The sequence below is a fragment of the Poecilia reticulata genome, linkage group LG7 (assembly GCF_000633615.1).
Source record: "Poecilia reticulata strain Guanapo linkage group LG7, Guppy_female_1.0+MT, whole genome shotgun sequence".
Taxonomy (NCBI): Eukaryota; Metazoa; Chordata; class Actinopteri; order Cyprinodontiformes; family Poeciliidae; genus Poecilia; species Poecilia reticulata.
This window is the reverse complement of record NC_024337.1, coordinates 27,467,239-27,484,496: the sequence shown is the minus strand read 5'-3', so window position 1 is coordinate 27,484,496 and position 17,258 is coordinate 27,467,239. Positions and strand designations below refer to the sequence as shown.

Genomic DNA, 17,258 nt, shown 5'->3' with positions numbered 1-17,258 from the left:
AACTGTTTTCTTTTTTGAGTGCAATTTTCTACCCAGAAATCTACGCAAATATGCATGAAAGTTGATAAAGCAGCAGACGAGCACCAGCAGAACGCCTCACAACTAAACAGAGTACGCTCTTTTTAATAACTACACGATTATTCTAATTTTTTGTACATTTGCTTTTTCTGTGCAATTTCTTATTCTGATTTATCTCTTATCATATTTCTTACTTTTAGTATAAAAGTAAGAAATACTTTAAGTAGTTTAGTGTAAAATACTAAAATTTTACACTACACACACTAAATTAGTCTATTTAGTGTAGACTAAACACACAAAAGAAAAAAGTTGAACCAACTTAATTGAATTGCTTCTATGGGTAACAAGCAATTTAATTAAGTTTATCCAACTTAATTTATTAAGTTTAACCAATTCAATATATTCTTATCATCCAATTCAATTTGTTAATTTTTTAAACAAATTTATTAAGTATGTTTAAGATAATAGATTTAAGTCAGTCTTACTCAAATCATTTAGTTTACTTCAAAAAATGGAAAATGGACTGAACTTACACAGCACTTTTTCAGTCACTTTGACTACGCAAAGCACTTCACATTAGAGTCACATTCACACACCAATATCCATATGTGGCAGGAATCGAACCTACAACCTTCCGATAGAAAAAGCTAATTATTCCTAAATATAAATTCATTGAGCATAATTGTGTTAATTCATCCGTTGTAGAGTGACTGTTAATAAAACATTGTGATGAATTAACCACGTAAAGCTGCTGTTAGTTGCAGAAAAATGTGCTCCAAGTGCATGTTAATAGTTTGCATCAGTGAAGCTTTTTTTTTTTTTTCTCTCTCTCGTTTGTTCTCTCATTATGAAATGTTGCTCTAACTGCAGGGAAACATTCCACATGAAACCAAAACATGATCTTTGACAACTAATGGTGTTCAAACTCTTTTGTCCGTTCAGTCCACACCAGTCTGTGTGCACGTCTGTTTGTTTACTTCAGTGTGCAGGCACCACCAAGTTTAAGATTTTGGGCGTAAGGAGGGGGTGGGGGGGCATATTGTCTGGGGCAGGGTGTCTCACTAATGAGGCTGTATAGCTGTGGGATGCGAGTCACACACACAGACAATAGTCTGGGGACCATTTAGCGTCTCCTCTCCATTCCTCACACATCACGCAGAGGCAGCTTTTACTCAGCCACCATCCCATGTCCTCCCTTTGCCCGGTGCAGAAAAGATGAAAACATCCGCCTTCGTTTGGCAGCACATTATCAAACATTTTTTGCTCGCAGAGAAGTTTCCCTCTGACAGGTAAAAAATAATAATAATAAAAAAAATTTAAAAAATCAGTCAAGAAACACAGCATCAGTTCACAGTTTGAGTAATTAGTTTACAGAGAAACCGGCTCAAAAATAAGCATATGAAAAATGATAGAGGAACAGAAAACACATACTTGAAGCTTTATGTAAAGTTTTTTTATTATTATTATTTTTTTGATAAATCTGACTCGGACTAGAAGGGGGGTAAATCTGGATGCTGATATAATAGAGAGAGACAGAGACAGGGGAGGGGTGAGGAGGAGAGATCTAACAGGTGTAGACCAGGACTGCTGCTGGACCAAACGCCTCGAACAGCGATACAGTGGACGGACGCAGCGTGGACGGGAGCGTCAGGCGGCCGTGCGCTCCACACTTGGAAACGCGTCGCAAAGTGTTCCCACGGGCATTTTGTCTGCTGAACTGCCTCAGAAGTCACCGGGTTTTTGGAAAATTATAATTTGTTTGCGAAGAAGAAAATAAAAAGAGAGGAAAAATTGCGCTCTGATTTGGAAACTGGCGTCACTTACCGGGAAACTCCTGCGCACCTTTCCTCCTCAGCCTTTCATTTTGGCGCTCCAGGGGTCGTTTGGTGAGACAGGTGAGAAAAACTAATTAGATATTTGCCTTAAAGTTTAATTAGTTGAAGTATATGCTTTCTTTCGCAGATGTAACTGTAGCAGCATGCCGATTGAAAATCAGACACCTTAATAACAAGTTTAAGCTATAAAAATAATAACAATAGACACGTTTAAGTGCTCAGTACATCTTTTCGAGTAACATTTGATTCATATCATTTATATCACCTGTGAATTTGTCTCAAAACAATCAAACCAATAAGTGTTTTATTTCTGTTTTTATATATATAATTCTTTTCAGATCCAGACATAGACAGAAGAAGAATCTACTTCACCACAATCTGTTGAATCAAGAAAACCTAATAAAATAATTTCAGAGAGAAAACAGTGAGCTGTCCACAGATGATCGTGCCTGGAGAAATATCTGGTGACCTTTTTCCGTCTCAGTGGCATTAAGTAAGACATCTACATGAAGCGCTGTGGTATCTTTTAAGAGAAACCTCAAAGGACATCTATATTTGGAGAAAAAAAAAAACTGGTCAGTTGTTCTTCATCTGACACAACCAATCATTTTGTTGCTTCCCTTTTGTTGAGTGGACTTTCGGGGACAAACTGTTGCTACTGTGAATCTCCTCAAACAATCCCGTGTTTTGTAAAAGTGTGGGACAACAAGACAAATTGTGAGATTTACTAGTGAGTCGTCATAAACCTTAAGAACCTTTTGGGATTAATTTGCTGGGAAGGTCTTGATGTGAGACTACTGGACCTTTTTTTTTTTTAACTGTAATTGGATCTTCCCAGATGTATTTTTTATTCTTCCTGGCCGTGTGCCATTATAGGTTTTCTCTAATACTTGGCCAACCAATGCTCTAATAACCCCGACCTTTGTCCCCCCCCTAACATCTTTTCACACCTTTTCATTCCAAACTGCTTTCTGGAGAGATTTCATCCTGGCCGGCACTATTCCAGCAAAGGGGGAGGAGGACTTCCTCACACTGGCCGCTTCTCGGCTCAGCCGCAGGAAACGGGTGATCGTAGCCGCTGTTGGCGTGGCCATGGTTCTGATACTGTTGGTGGCCATTCCTCTGCTCGTTCACACGACCAAAGGTGGCAGTGCTGGGGCCACCGGGAGCCGATATGAAATGCTTGGGAGCTGCAGGATGGTGTGTGATCCGTACGCTACCTCTCAGCCTGGTCAGGAGCTCATAGCTGTGTCTCCACCCCCACAGGAATACTCTGGAAAGAAGATTAGGTCTGGACTTCGAGGGCCTCCCGGGAATCCGGGTCCTCCCGGGGAGCGCGGACCCCCGGGGGAGCCGGGGAAACCGGGGCCGCAGGGACCCCCCGGTCCAGGTCCTGGGGGGTACTCTCCCTCAATCTACACCCCTAAAATCGCCTTTTACGCAGGGCTACGCAAGCAGCACGAGGGCAGTGAAATACTAAAGTTTGATGATGTGGTGACCAATGTGGGCAACTACTATGAGCCCAGCACCGGCAAGTTCACCTGCCCTTTGCCTGGCATCTATTTTTTCACCTACCATGTACTAATGAGAGGTGGTGATGGGACTAGCATGTGGGCAGACCTGAAGAAGAATGGACTGGTTAGTAAAAGTGTGTGTGTGTGTTTGCGTGTGTGTGCGTGTACGTGGGTGTGTTAAGCAAAGGCTTAGTCTGTATGTAAATGCCACTCAGGAACACACCGCAGATATCTTTTTTTTTTTCACTGTTGATATCCCATCTCATATTCACCTCTGCAACATTGAGCTTTTCAGATTCAGAGCACATTCCACTTAGCAAGTGGCAACATGACAAGCAAAGAATGAAACGGCAACCCTTCTCCTCATTAAGGGGGAGGACATGCTATACGGCCTTAAAATCTCAGCCTGCACATATTTGCATTCCCACATGTGCCGTGGCTAAATGACAAGTGGCAGAATGCAGGCAAAAAAGAACAGTCTAATTAGTGAGAATCCCACACAGAAGCTTGATTATCACCTAAACACAAGTGCAAAAGAGCACAGGAGACATGTCTGTCAGAATGTGGACAGTCGAGTTTGCACCTCGGCTGGGGAAATAATTAATTTAATATCGACAGTCCACTCATCCACTGCCTCGTTCCCCAGACACTAATTAAAGACAGAGGTGGTGCTGGGAAGGAGAGGAGTGGAGATCACAGGGATTTCATCGGAGAAGTCCAGATTCAAGAAACATTCTTCCTGTTCATGTTGCTTTGTACATTCATTCATCCATCAAGGACTCTAAATGTAAATCATTTCTGCTCAGACCTTACTTTGCAGACATGAGTTGCAATGGGCATCACCAACTAAAATGTGCAAGAGCAACCCTCGGTTCTTGATTGTGGAAGCTTATTTGACCACAGACACGAAGGTGCATTTAAGGGCTTCCCGTCTAATACGCCGCATTGTCATTCAAGTCATTTTAGTCTGCTAAATAATTCATTCATCTTGGATTAGACGCCCCTCTCCCTCAAACGGCAGCTGTACCTTCCTTTCCTAACCTCATCCCGTCTTGTTCATTGATCCTCCATTAATTATCTTTCGCTCAGCTCAATTATTTAACCTTACCCAGGTCCTGGTGACAACCGTCAGGTGGCTTCTTTAAACACTTCTGCTAAATAGAGTGCACTCTTAACGGGGACAGACCCAAGTAGAACTGCAGCTGGATGAATATGGAGTGCAGATAAAATTCTGCAGAATGCATGACCATGTTTAAAGCCCACAGGCAGTCGGGGTGCGATGCCCGAGGCCAGTCGGTGGCTTGGGCTTAGTAAATTGGGGGGCATGTTTGACAGGTTGCATTCCTGACCACAGAATCAAAGAGACTTGTTTTAACCATTGCCGTAGGTGCTCCAGCTTTATTGGATATTGTCTCTTGCTGTGCCTTTCAAAGGATCACCCACGGCACAATTTGGCTATTTGCATTTTCTACCTGTGTTGTTAAATATTTGCACGTTTAACAGGTTGGGTCATTTTTATTCAGTGCTTCGTTGAGTTCCCAAGTTTATCCTCAATATATATTCTGCCACAATGAGGACGTGCCGACGTGGGCCGGTGACCATGGGCGGGGCGGAGGACGATAGATGACTTAATGGAGGTCTGGAGACAGTGGGCTGGTAGACGAGGCATTTGGGAGGTGTGTGTTGAAGGCCAGGATGAGATCAGGCAGGATGACCGATGAACACCCACTCAACACGTAGCGGCTTGACAAGTGATCAAGGTTGACCAAAAAAAAAAAAAGAAAAGAAGAGGCGGGGGGAGAAGAAAGTTATTTTCTAAAGTCGCTACATGTGAGAGGAGTAGCTCAGTGTTTCTTAGTCTCTTCTGAAAATGTATTTAAATCACATTCAAATCAAATCAAAATTATTTGCCTGAATCCTGAGACACCAAAGCATAACAGTTTTTGTCTGGCATCAGATATTAGTGTAAAAATTATTCAATTGATGAATAATAGAAAATTCAAATAGATAAAAAGCTAAAACTGATAAGAAAAAGTATTCACATATTTCATCATCTTAAGAGCTCTACAAGGTAAGATGTGTAGCAGCCTGGTGGATCCGTTAGAATAAACCAGTTCAGGTTAGAAGAATCTAGATGTTGTGATTCTTGATGTTTGTTATAATTTGATGTGATCTTAATGCCAAGGAAGCAATGAAAATACAAAAGTATGTTTTCTCACCTATGCAGAACAGATTTCATAATTCTTACATTCTGTTTAAGCAAATCTTTATTCATTATGAAATAATCTAGCTGAGGTCTGACAAGTCAAAATATGACTATAGTAGGTCAAATGTAGCCTAGAATAATAAAACGAAAAACAAATACACTTTAAGTCCGGAACTAAACACCTACATTAGCATAACCACACACCCTTGATAGACTGGAGTATTTTTTATTCATTTGAACTCTGGATAATCTAATCAGCTTTAGGAAACCAATTTGTTGCATAACAGACATAATAAAGTTTTTCTATGTACGTTGTGGTGCCCCACACCATGTGGCGCCCTGTGCAGAAAGCCATATGACGTACATAAAACACTGCCACTACCTGTGCCAACCCCCTGTTAACCACATCACATGCTCATGACATCTAAGTTGTGGCTTTGTGCAGGTACTTGTACTGTTAGGAACCGTTGCGCTTCTTCCTTTTGGTTCCCTATAGATCCAGTATGAAGTTGCCCCCCATCCCCACCATGTAAGACCAACTTGCTCAATGTAACCTCCACAAATCACTGCACCACAGCATTGCTTCAGGGCCAGGGGATTTCTGATCGAAGGGGGAAATCTTCAACCGCTTCCATGTTTGTAATTGACCTGTGAGCGTCTGATTGACAGAAACATCCTGTTCTCGTCGGGCGTATTAACAACCCTGTATGTCCTCTGCTCAGCTGTAGACAAAGAGGCCGAAGATGATAGATGGGTGTGTTTCATTAGGACACCTAATGGCTCAATATGGATTTCATCTTTCTCCAAATGAATAGCCCTAAATATTTCTCATTGCCTCAACTGATGATATAAATGTGTTTAATTACTCTGCTCCTAATATCCTGTCTTGATATATGACTTGTAAATGACTTAATATTCCAGGTTAGTACCAGATGTTATTAAGACAGTGTGTGATCGCGTTGGCATGCTTCTCGAGGCACGAGGAGACGATAATACGTCATGTGTACCTTCTCAACCGCACATCCCACACGCTCCTCATTAGCCGAGCTGCTAATCCGGTTATTTATAATAATAAAACTCGCCTCTGAATATCCATGTTAAACACTCTCAAGGCAAGATGCTATGTAGACAAATAGACACTGGCTCTGCTCTCATTTAATCTCGCCTATGTTTTTTTCAGCTGTCACAGGTCTCTTTTAATAGCCCCGGTAAAGGTCAAGTTATTTCACACGGTAATGTTAAAATGTCATCACTTGCTGTAATGACCGGTACCTGGATTAACTTTCCCCCAGTAAGGAGACATAGTTAGGCTGCAGGTGGAATATAATTAGACTCAAAACAGACAGAGTGTGAGATGCAGAGAAGAGCTGTGACAAGACAAACGCTGTCTTTTTAGTTCACATGCAGATGCAGCTTAATAAAGTAAAATATTTCAGCAATTCATTTCAAAAAGTAAACTATAAGTAAATTCGTTTCATACAGAGTGATATATTTCAATGTTTCGTTTTGGTTACTTTTATGATTGTGGCTTCTGACCAATTAAAACTAACAACTACATCATCTGTCATTGCACTATCACTGTTTGCAATGTCACAATCTCAAAAGACTGCTTGGATGTCATTGTCCAAGGGATTATTAATATATTTTTTAAATTACATATATGTGGCCCCTTGGGTGGATTTTAAGTGTCCATATGCACAACTAATAAAGTTGTTTGCTGCTGAGGTTAGGATGATGGGAGAGAGAGAGCAGAGGGAGGACAAACTAGGGTGAAGGCGAGCAATACGGATTAATAAAATATTAATATCAACAATATTGCCATGTTAGATTTAAGCATAGAAAAACCTGACAAGAAAGGGTTGTGTCCAAACATGTTGATGGAAAAATTAAGTGGAAGGACAAATTGTGGTAGGAAACAGCACACAAGTAAGAGGGATAACTTTTGCTTTGAGACGATTGTGAATCAAATCTCATTTGAGAGTCTGAAAGAGATTTATCAGGCATGAATCATTTTTGAGTGATGCTTTAAGAGCCACCACACACAGGCACATCAAAGACATCAAACTGTTTTATTCCTTAACCTAAAGTTTTCCTGAAAACCCAGAAGCATCTTATCCAGGACAAGGAGAAAAAAAAAAACACTTGATGGATGCTTAACGGACCAAAGTCCTCATTAAGAAGAGACTTAATTATTGCAGTTATTTGAAAATTATGGCTCAGATCATGGAGAAAGAGTGGAGAAGGACAGAAACCAAGTTGCTTGAAGTCCAGTGTGTAGGTTTTCACAGTCAGGGAAAGCTTGAGGTGCTACATCATCTGCTGCTGTTCCCTGACTGTGTAGTATAAGTCGGTGAAGATGTCCACCAGGGAAATTATTGGAGCACTTTATTCTCCTTTAAAGATGCTGATTTCATTTTCCAGCAGGACTTACTATCTGCTCACACTGTCAAAAGTACAAGTTCCTGTCTCAGTGACCATGTTATCAGTGTGCTTAATTGGCCAGGGAACTTCACTGAGCTAAACTCTGCTGAGATAAAGCATGTTTTTATTGTGTTTACTCTCTGTAACATAGTTTAGACTTAGATATGTTATTCTATGCATCATAATTTCAGGGATGGAAACATCTTGTTTCCTGTCCTAACATTGTGTGAACTTCACCTTTTTTTGCCACTAGTGGCATTTATTTTTAAAGAAATCCAACAGAAAGGGGATGAAAAGAAAGTGGGTGGGAGAGGACATCCAACCGAGGAGCCACAGAGTTGTAGTCAAGACCATCTACCCAAGACCAAGTCAAGACCAGCACCCCGCGCTTCGTGACACAAAAAAATTAAGTTTTACCTATCAAAATTGCTTCTCAAATTGATCTTAAAGATCCACATTCCCATAAAAATCTAGATATTAAATACTTAAGAGCTGAAATAAATTTAATCAGTAAAGATCCGTCAAGAAGAATCGGATCGTTCCAGAATGTCATATCACTATATTGCAGACTTTGGTCACAGCGTTGTCCCATATTTGTGACACCTCAGTCAACACCTCCACACAATAATTCAGCGCATGAGTGACAACTTTTTTTCATCACAGATGCAACATATGCGTCTCAGTACAGCTAGCTTTGCTAGCATCACGTCCACAAAGCTTACCTTTCTTTAAACTTTCCTTCCAAGTGACGCTAAAAGGTGGACAAAGTCCCCACCATCTGTGAAAGCGAAGCGCTGCTTATTTTACATGTCGCTATGTCTATGGTTTATGCAGCGCTATTATATTGCTGACGATTAGACAGACATCTCCTCCCGCTCAGAGGAAACCCCATGTTTTGGAGCTGCGCGTGCGAGTAAAGGCTCCCCCATTACGTGTCTATGGGTGACAATAGACACGTAAGTCACGTTATTGCTTGGATTTTACGGCGCCACCTTAAGTCCCTGAACTTCACATTTTAACGGAAAAAAAGGCACAATGCACTTGGATGTAACGAGTAACGCGATACTTTTGTAGAAATGCAGTGAAGTAGAAAGTATAGATACTTACTGTAAAATGTAGTGGAGTAATAGTAGAAAGTACCCATTATTAAATCTACTTAAGTAAAGTACAGATACACGAAAAATTTGCTTAAGTACTTCCCACCACTGCCTATCAGTAGGCCAAAATTTCTGTATTAAGATCCGTTTTATTGCTCTTATGGTACACATTTCTCTGAGAAGCTGAAAGTTGGGTTTCCATCAGGTGGAAGGCTTCGTCATCAAAACTGACAAAGCTAAACATCTGACTCAGAATAATACAGCCTTTTTTTCATGAAATGGGTGAAATTAGTTTACTTTATAAAGGTATTTGAATTTATTGAAATGCACAAGTATTATGAAAAGTAAGTGAAATTTGTTCTTATAAGATAATAGTGAGATAAAAGCCGCAGACCAATATGTTACCGAATGGCAGGTAATAGCAGTCCCAGGCACGGTTCAGTGGCTAAATCGCTTGTCACCTTGTAATCCCAGGGCTCCCAGTGGAGAGGCAAAGCCTATTTAATAAATATTCTATTTCCACAACCTCACCGCAGCCTCTCCCCAAACCTCCTGCTATGTGCTCGGGTCCCTTAGGTAAGTTTAACGGCTACTTTTCTATTGTCTCCACTTTAAGAGGTCAGTATATCACTGCGAATGAACCCTGTCAGTTTTATTACCAGTGGAGCCCAGCACTATGGATAACAACAAGACTTCATACACCCCCGCATCTCCCTGGTCTCACAAAAACAGCCTTGCTTGATCAGTCTGTTACTCCAGGCCCCCCTTTATCAACTTTCTGGCCCGTATTTCTTCCCTCCGCCTTCCTCCACCGCGTCACTTTTGTCTATTATCCCTGTCTGTGTTTTGCGCAGTGACTCTGCTTGTGGAGGAAACAACACGGCAGCTGCTCCTCGCTCCTCCACCCTCTTGCTTTTCTCCTGCCTTTCGTCTGTGGCCGTCTCCTCCCAGGCGTGTTTACAGGAGGCCCGGTAATGAAAGGGCTAGGAGGAGACAAAGACAGCCACAGGCAAGCCCCGGGGGCCCCTGCCTCATGGCTCACAGCCCTTCCAGCTCCAGGATCAGCGCCGTGTGTTGCCTGGTTCACATGGATCAGTCTGTCTTCCACCCGTATCCGTCTCCTCTGTTGGCTTCCCTGTCCTAATCCCGGCACATCTCCCACACGACTCTCTGTCTGGCAGCTGCATTAATTGACGGTCGGCCTTACTCCTTCAACACACAGGAACAGTCAGCTGCAACACCAACTCGTCTAACGTGTGCTCAAAAAAGCGACACGTCTTTATTGATGAAGGTTATATCAATCATTGTAATTAAAAAAAAAAGAAAAAAAAGCAACTCTTAGATCATTAAAATCCGAAAGCCCAAGTGGGGCCGAAGATCTTCGCACATCTACTTTGAGTTGGGCCAGAAATAATGAGCATGGTGACATATGCGTGCTGTCGATAAAAAGTCACAGCAAGCGGATCGCTGTCAGAAGCAGCCAGAGATGCAAATGTGATATTGGCTGTCACTACTTGTGTCAAGCAGAACAACTTAACCTTTACAGATGAATATGTATCCGCGTTGTTGTTGTTTGGGGGATGGTCTCGTGGAAACACAAATCTAGCAGCAGTAACAAACGTCCACCTATTCCCTGATGGTTCTTTCTATAAAAACCATAAGTCACGGTTGTCCGAATCGCAGGCCATGCAACAGCGCATGCGGCTGATGCAGATTTACAGTTTGACATTTTTTAAGGTGAAGATTTTCATAAAACTGTAAAATGACAAATGCAAATAACTGTGCTCTTTGCTTTGTTTTTGATTTTAAGTTTAAATATCTTGACAACATCCAAAAGCAGACGTGGGCACACCCATTCATTAATCTTGACTGAATACAGAAAACCTTTCCAAAGAAAGAGTGACTCATACCCTCATGTTGTAGTTCACTATTAACAACAATTTATTTCTACACCAAGAAAATAATAATAAAAAAAGACAAAGAAATGTAGGACATTGCATTCTTCCACTTCAATAAGGTAAATTTTAACATCTATTTGCTACGAAAAATGTGTTTTTCATCAAGATTGTTGAGGAAGTGGTTCAAAATGAACTCTACGCTGCTGAGTGTTACTTTTCAGTGATGTAGTTCCTCTGACTGGAAACCCTAGTAATATTTAGTTCTTAAGTCGTGTTTCACACAGGAATTTCATTGGTGACGCACAGCATGCGGCATCTACTCCCTGCATCGATAATCATAATTTCGTAATAATTTACATAAATAATTGCCCGATACAAACATACCACTCGCACAAACAGCGCGAGAGTGAAGATGTTTCATGATGATAGATGTCAGGCCACCAGTTATCCTCAGCCTGCAGGACTAACTCAACTTGATTTATACACAATGAAGACACCAAGAGAGTTATGTGAGGCAGGCAGCATATTAACTGGCCACTGGGCAATGTGTGATGTAGTCAATGTTGCTTTCCGCCCATGGCAACATTTCCTTGGGAGCAACGTAAGGCAGAAGCAAAGCTAGAAAAAATGTGCACTTTTATTGACTTTTGCAAGTAGCAATACTAACACAGGCCCTTCGTAGGCGCATGTTCATAGGTGCTAAATAATTTTGAAGTTGGTATCATAGGCTATGATTTAGTGTTGAATTAAAGGAATACTTAATTGTTTTTTTTTGTTTTGTTTTGTTTTGTTTTGAAAGAGTCTGGACTGCATTTGACCATCTCTAGCTTACAAAGGCACACGCTTGGACTGTTCATACTTCAATTGGATATTCTACACTGATCAGAGATTCCTAAAATGTACTTGGATTGACTACAGTGCTTCTGATAAGTATATCGCATAATAAAAAAAGTTGTTTTACGGCGTTATGTTGTGCGGGTCAGTAGTGGAAGGAGTTTCTTGCCCTGGGCAATATTGAAGAACTACCACTGACTGCCAGAATGTGTGACGGCCGAGTGTCCCAAAACGTCAGCACCGACCTTCACACTCCAGCAGACAGGATGAAGCTCAGATGAAAAGTGGTGAAACCAGCTCAGTTACCTGACAGTATTCAGGATTAAGTGGCTTTTATAATTTGGCCTCTTCAAACACACCAAGCAACATCAGTTCTGAAAAAAAAAAAAGTTTAAAAATGATCTATTCTTGGGAAGCCAGGTGTTTGTTTAACGAGTTACTTCTGGGATTCCATTTTTAAAAAAAAATAATTTAAAATGGATGGGAACCAGTCAACATCACGCCGTACGTTGGACGAAGCATCCACAGCCCATATCTCATTTTATATTTCATAATGATCCCAGATTATGTTCAGCCGATAAAACACAACTTTAGGATTGATAAATGGTGAGCAGCTCGTCCAGACAGGGACAAAAATGAATTGCTGCAGTGGGGAAGGAGCACATTTATTTTTTAGTTACAGTAATTCAGGCGTTGCTGCTCTGTGACTGACTATTTTCAAATTGATATGTACTCGTTGGGGAGTCCCTGTGACGGGACTGACATGGCGGTAGTTGAATTGCAGATCATATTCTGTGGCTGTCATGGAGATGTGCGTCGCTCGTCTGGCGGCTGACATAGATTGAGTGCTCCCTGTCCAGAATGGACAAAAAGCCAGACACAAGGTCACTGATGGCTGACATATGTCTGATGATTGGAGCTGCAACAACAAAGTTATTGATATTTTCTGATTTTTAGGAGGGTGACTATATGTCTTGTAAATTTCAAGGATTAAATCTAATCAAAAACCGAATGAAATAAATTACAGTCAGAGCAAATATTTTAAACTGAAATGACACATTGTTTCTCCGGGTTTATGACACTCCTAACACTTCCTTCGGGTAAAATGTGCCCTGTGTATTTTAAAATTTATGCTTTCGCTTTTTTTTAGGAGTTAATCAGCATATGTGGCACAACACAATGGTTCATTTTTCAAACTCTCACTTATTAAATGGGAAAGACGCGAGAACAGCCATTCAACACACAAGTCCTCTCTTCATATTTACATCAGAACCTAAAATCATAGTGAAGCAAAGCACTTACAATTTTAAGATTAAATTCTACTCATGCATCAGTGTTGGTCAGACATATTTTACTGAAGCCCAGTCAGGTTTCATGTGTAAATTTAAAAAAAATAAATAAATAATTACCACAATTAACAAGCAAGAGTCTAAAGATCCACTTTAAAAGTGTCTGGTCACTTGAGGGAAAAAAAATAAGGGAATGCAGAAAGACTAAAGTATCACACATGGCACACAAGACAATGTTATAAAACCAGAAATATAAAAAACTGCTATAAAAATGTACATTTATGAAATACAGTTCTTTTTCTTTCTTTTTTTTTCTTTTTTTTTTACCGCTGCTTCCACCCTGTTACATTGACCTGCTTAAGTCCAGATTTGACAGTCTCTCCACACCTGAGAAAAGGTTCAGCACTGTTCCATGTTTTCTTAATTTGTGGATATTTGACCCTGCTGTGCTGTGCTGGAATCTCACTTTAGAAATGTGTTGGTAACCAGACTATCAATGGCTTTTTTTTCTGCCCTTCAGTTTCTGTGTCTGTTGCATTTGAGATATTCTAGCATATTTTAAATTGTCAGACAGCTTCAGTCTTGCAGCCCTGAGTTTGGCTTTTGAAACTGAACTCAGATTTTGAGAAACATTTGGTTAATCAGAGTTAATTTATGAATTAAGAAGGTTAGTACTTACTACTAACCTTGGTATCTTTTTTCCCTTAGTACAGACAAAAGTCATTTGGAAACTGCAATTTTTCTTAAATCATACTATTTAAGCAAAACTAAGATAAAGGTATTTTTTTGTTAGTACTCTATAAGTCAAGCAACGGCCAATTATGTACATTTAAAAATATGACACCTGACAACAGCACAGCATGTCTGACTTGATATTTAGAAAATACGCATAAAATAACATATTCAAAACATGTTTGTTGTTAAACGGAAACTTACTTTAAGCTCCCGCGACTCTGCACTGAGTCAACCCAATTAAATGTGTTAACAAACAAGTAAAGATCCACTGCTGCTTGGTCAATAAGATCCAACCTGCGGAGCATGCAAATGTGAAACTGTCCACCCCATTCAATATCGCGCCCATCGAGCCGGTCCAGCATCATAAGCAACAGGTCAATAGTTGATGTAGATAGTGATGCTGTTTATTGGCTTAGGCTGTTTCCCAACCGACAACCTGTTGTCCCCCTGCGAGCAACCTTGTCTCAGAACCCAATCACATGTCCATCCACAGGTCTTATCCCATCCAGATGAAATCAATACACAATTGAGTATCTGTGCTCATCTGTCAGGTCACAGGTCACAGTCCCATCAATCTGCATAACTGTCGTTAGTGCAAGCGATGTCGGACTCGTCAGGCTATTGTTTGAAGGTTGCAGTAGTTGGTTTGAAGGCAGTCTGAAAGCGCTAGAACAGCTACAAGTGTTCGCTTTGCTCTAACTGCCTGTGTGTGTGCATGTCCTCCGCCAGGTAAGAGCAAGCGCCATCGCTCAAGACGCTGACCAGAATTACGACTACGCCTCGAACAGCGTGATCCTGCACCTGGACGTCGGGGACGAGATTTGCGTGCAGCTGGACGGAGGGAAGGTTCACGGAGGAAACCAGAACAAGTACAGCACTTTCTCTGGATTCCTTATCTACCCAGACTGAAGCTAAATTTACATCCAGAGGAAGAAAAAAAAACAAAAAAAAAACACAGAACCGTAGAAGTGGTTGACATGGACATGTACAGTATGGATGCAAATAAATGCACATACAACAATATCCACACACATGCATGTAAGCCAGCACACGTGCACACACCTACATAGACGTGTTGTGAGATTACAATGGATTGCAACGCGACAAATCTGACTGAGTGACAATTAAATCCAGTGGTGAGATACTGAGCCAATGATCATCAGCAACAGCACTTATTTATTGGAAGCCTTTTTGTGCAAATATAGACATCAGGATATACAGGACAGCTTAAAATAACTATTTAACACAGAGGCTCAGAAATATCTAAAGTATTGTAATATAATCTATGTTAACGTACATGGTGAGAACGATGACACAGCAAACACCATAAGTTGGATAGTTGAAGTGCAATAATGGTGTTGATAAAATGAAAATTTGAGGTGAATGCATATTTAGTCATCTCTGGTTTCAATAATTTCTGATTTCATGGTTCGGCATCCGCTTCGGAGCAAAGCACACCCAGAATGACTCACACTTCTGTTGTAATAAATTAGATCCCTTTGAGATTGGATCTGAGATGAGACAAAACTGATAGAAAAATCATACATGTAGCAACAAACTGTGCCCTTCACATTTGCCTCCACTGCTGGTAAAGATGCACAAAACGCTTCAAAATCAATTCATTTTTACTGCAGAAGCAATACATTCATACATTCAAAACAATCTAACCATCAATTTGATAAAATTTATTTAGTGGGGGGAAAAAATGCTTCCTCATTTGGAAATCACTGGAGCCACTATTTCTATAAATTAAATGTTTGTGAAGGATTTATTTAACGTGTATTTTACATTTACAATTCTCAAACCGCAAAGGATCTTCTATTAGTAATCCATAAACATTCTTGTTTGCCCAAGTATATAAACATAACACTTTGCATACCTTTTTTCTCTTAGGGATTCCTCCAAACAGGAAAGAAAACATCTTCATAAATCACAAAATTCAAGAAATGGCTTCTACTCAGTTGCCAAACATAATTAAAGGTTTAAAACAACTGAGGCTGGAACAAAGAAGGCTGTGTGAAATTATGCTTCTGCAATAAAGTAAAATAAAATAACCTGTTATATCATTTAAATCATGTATTTGCATACAGCAGTGTGTCGAAAGACACATAGATCTAATTTTCCTGGTGTCCAAATCAGACTAAGCCATTTATGGTTTAGCTCAGTTAGGATTACCACAAAAATGTCCATTTAATGAATGTCATAATGATTAGAAAAATGATTTTCAGAGGATTCATTATCACTTCCTTCGAATTCAGAAGTTTATAGTAAAATTACTATGCATTTAAACATTTTCAGAAAGCAGGAAAGGTCACTGCTCTGAAAGCGTCAACAAGGCTAACTGGAAACCTCTAGATGAAATTCAAGCAAACCTGTGGATTTATTTTTGAAACACTACCTATGTGACATAAAGGGAGAAAAAAATCAAAAACATATCTCGCAAGATATTTGGAAAATATCTACATACCTCTACTAATCTATTAGATTTCTGTTTGTCTACATATTGGGTCAAAGAGCTCAATATTTTTAGACCTATGTCCTGTGGTCTGATGAAATAAAAACAAACATTGCTTTATGCTTTTGGCCATGTTTTGGACAAAAAAAAGAGAACATCCGGATTTTAGCATCACATTGTGTTTTACGACAGAAGGAACTTGTGAGAGACAATATAAAATTGAAACAATTTTAGGTAAAAATAATTTTTTATTGAAGCAATGACTCAAGACATTTAAGTCTGAATCCAAACAGGCATCTTGAAATGTACTATAATCCTGTGCAAATCGCCAGAGTAATTATGAAGTGGCCATCACGAAGCATTTATCTGAGACACACAGAAGATTTGTGTACGTAGCTGAAAAGGTGTTAGAGGGCCTTCAAACCAGACTCAGTTCTGTCAGGATGAAAGTGCCAAACTTCTGAATTTCAAGAAAGTGAAAAAAAACAACAACTTAACTGTACTTGGGTTTTTATCAAGTCAATATAAATGCGTTAATCCTACCTGAGCTAAAACATGATTTATTATTATTAGTTATTTTTTTGCTACAGCTACATCTTTATCAGGAGTGTCAAAAGCTTTAGAGTGGCACTAAAAAGGAAAACCCCAAGAACATATCATGTATTGTGTAAATATCTTTTTTTATTCTTTGCTGAGTACATTTTGTGAGTGAGAGTATTTGTATGAGTGAATAAAAGTCACATGTTTGGTGTTTTAAATAGTGTATCAGGCATTACAGATATTTGCAATGACTGTTTTACTTTCATTACATGTAAACACACCAACTTCGGGATGGCAGTCTGAATTTAGAAGGTTGAGTGACCAATTGCTATTAAAACACCCGTACCAACTCTACCTGTCTGTTTCTGCGTGTTATTTTTTTCAACCCGGCAAAGATCAGCGTAGAACACCGACAT

General features: G+C 40.0%; 1 protein-coding gene across 1 annotated transcript; it reads left to right on the top strand.

Annotated features, from left to right (window-relative positions):
• Positions 1 to 1,587: 1,587 nt before the first annotated feature.
• c1ql4a (complement component 1, q subcomponent-like 4) lies at positions 1,588 to 17,196 on the top strand. Its single transcript, XM_008413634.2, has 3 exons — positions 1,588 to 1,913; positions 2,192 to 3,491; positions 14,577 to 17,196. Exons 2-3 carry the CDS (start codon positions 2,946 to 2,948, stop codon positions 14,754 to 14,756), a joined length of 726 nt encoding a protein of 241 aa, XP_008411856.1. The 5' UTR covers positions 1,588 to 1,913; positions 2,192 to 2,945; the 3' UTR covers positions 14,757 to 17,196.
• The last annotated feature ends 62 nt before the right edge of the window (positions 17,197 to 17,258 follow it).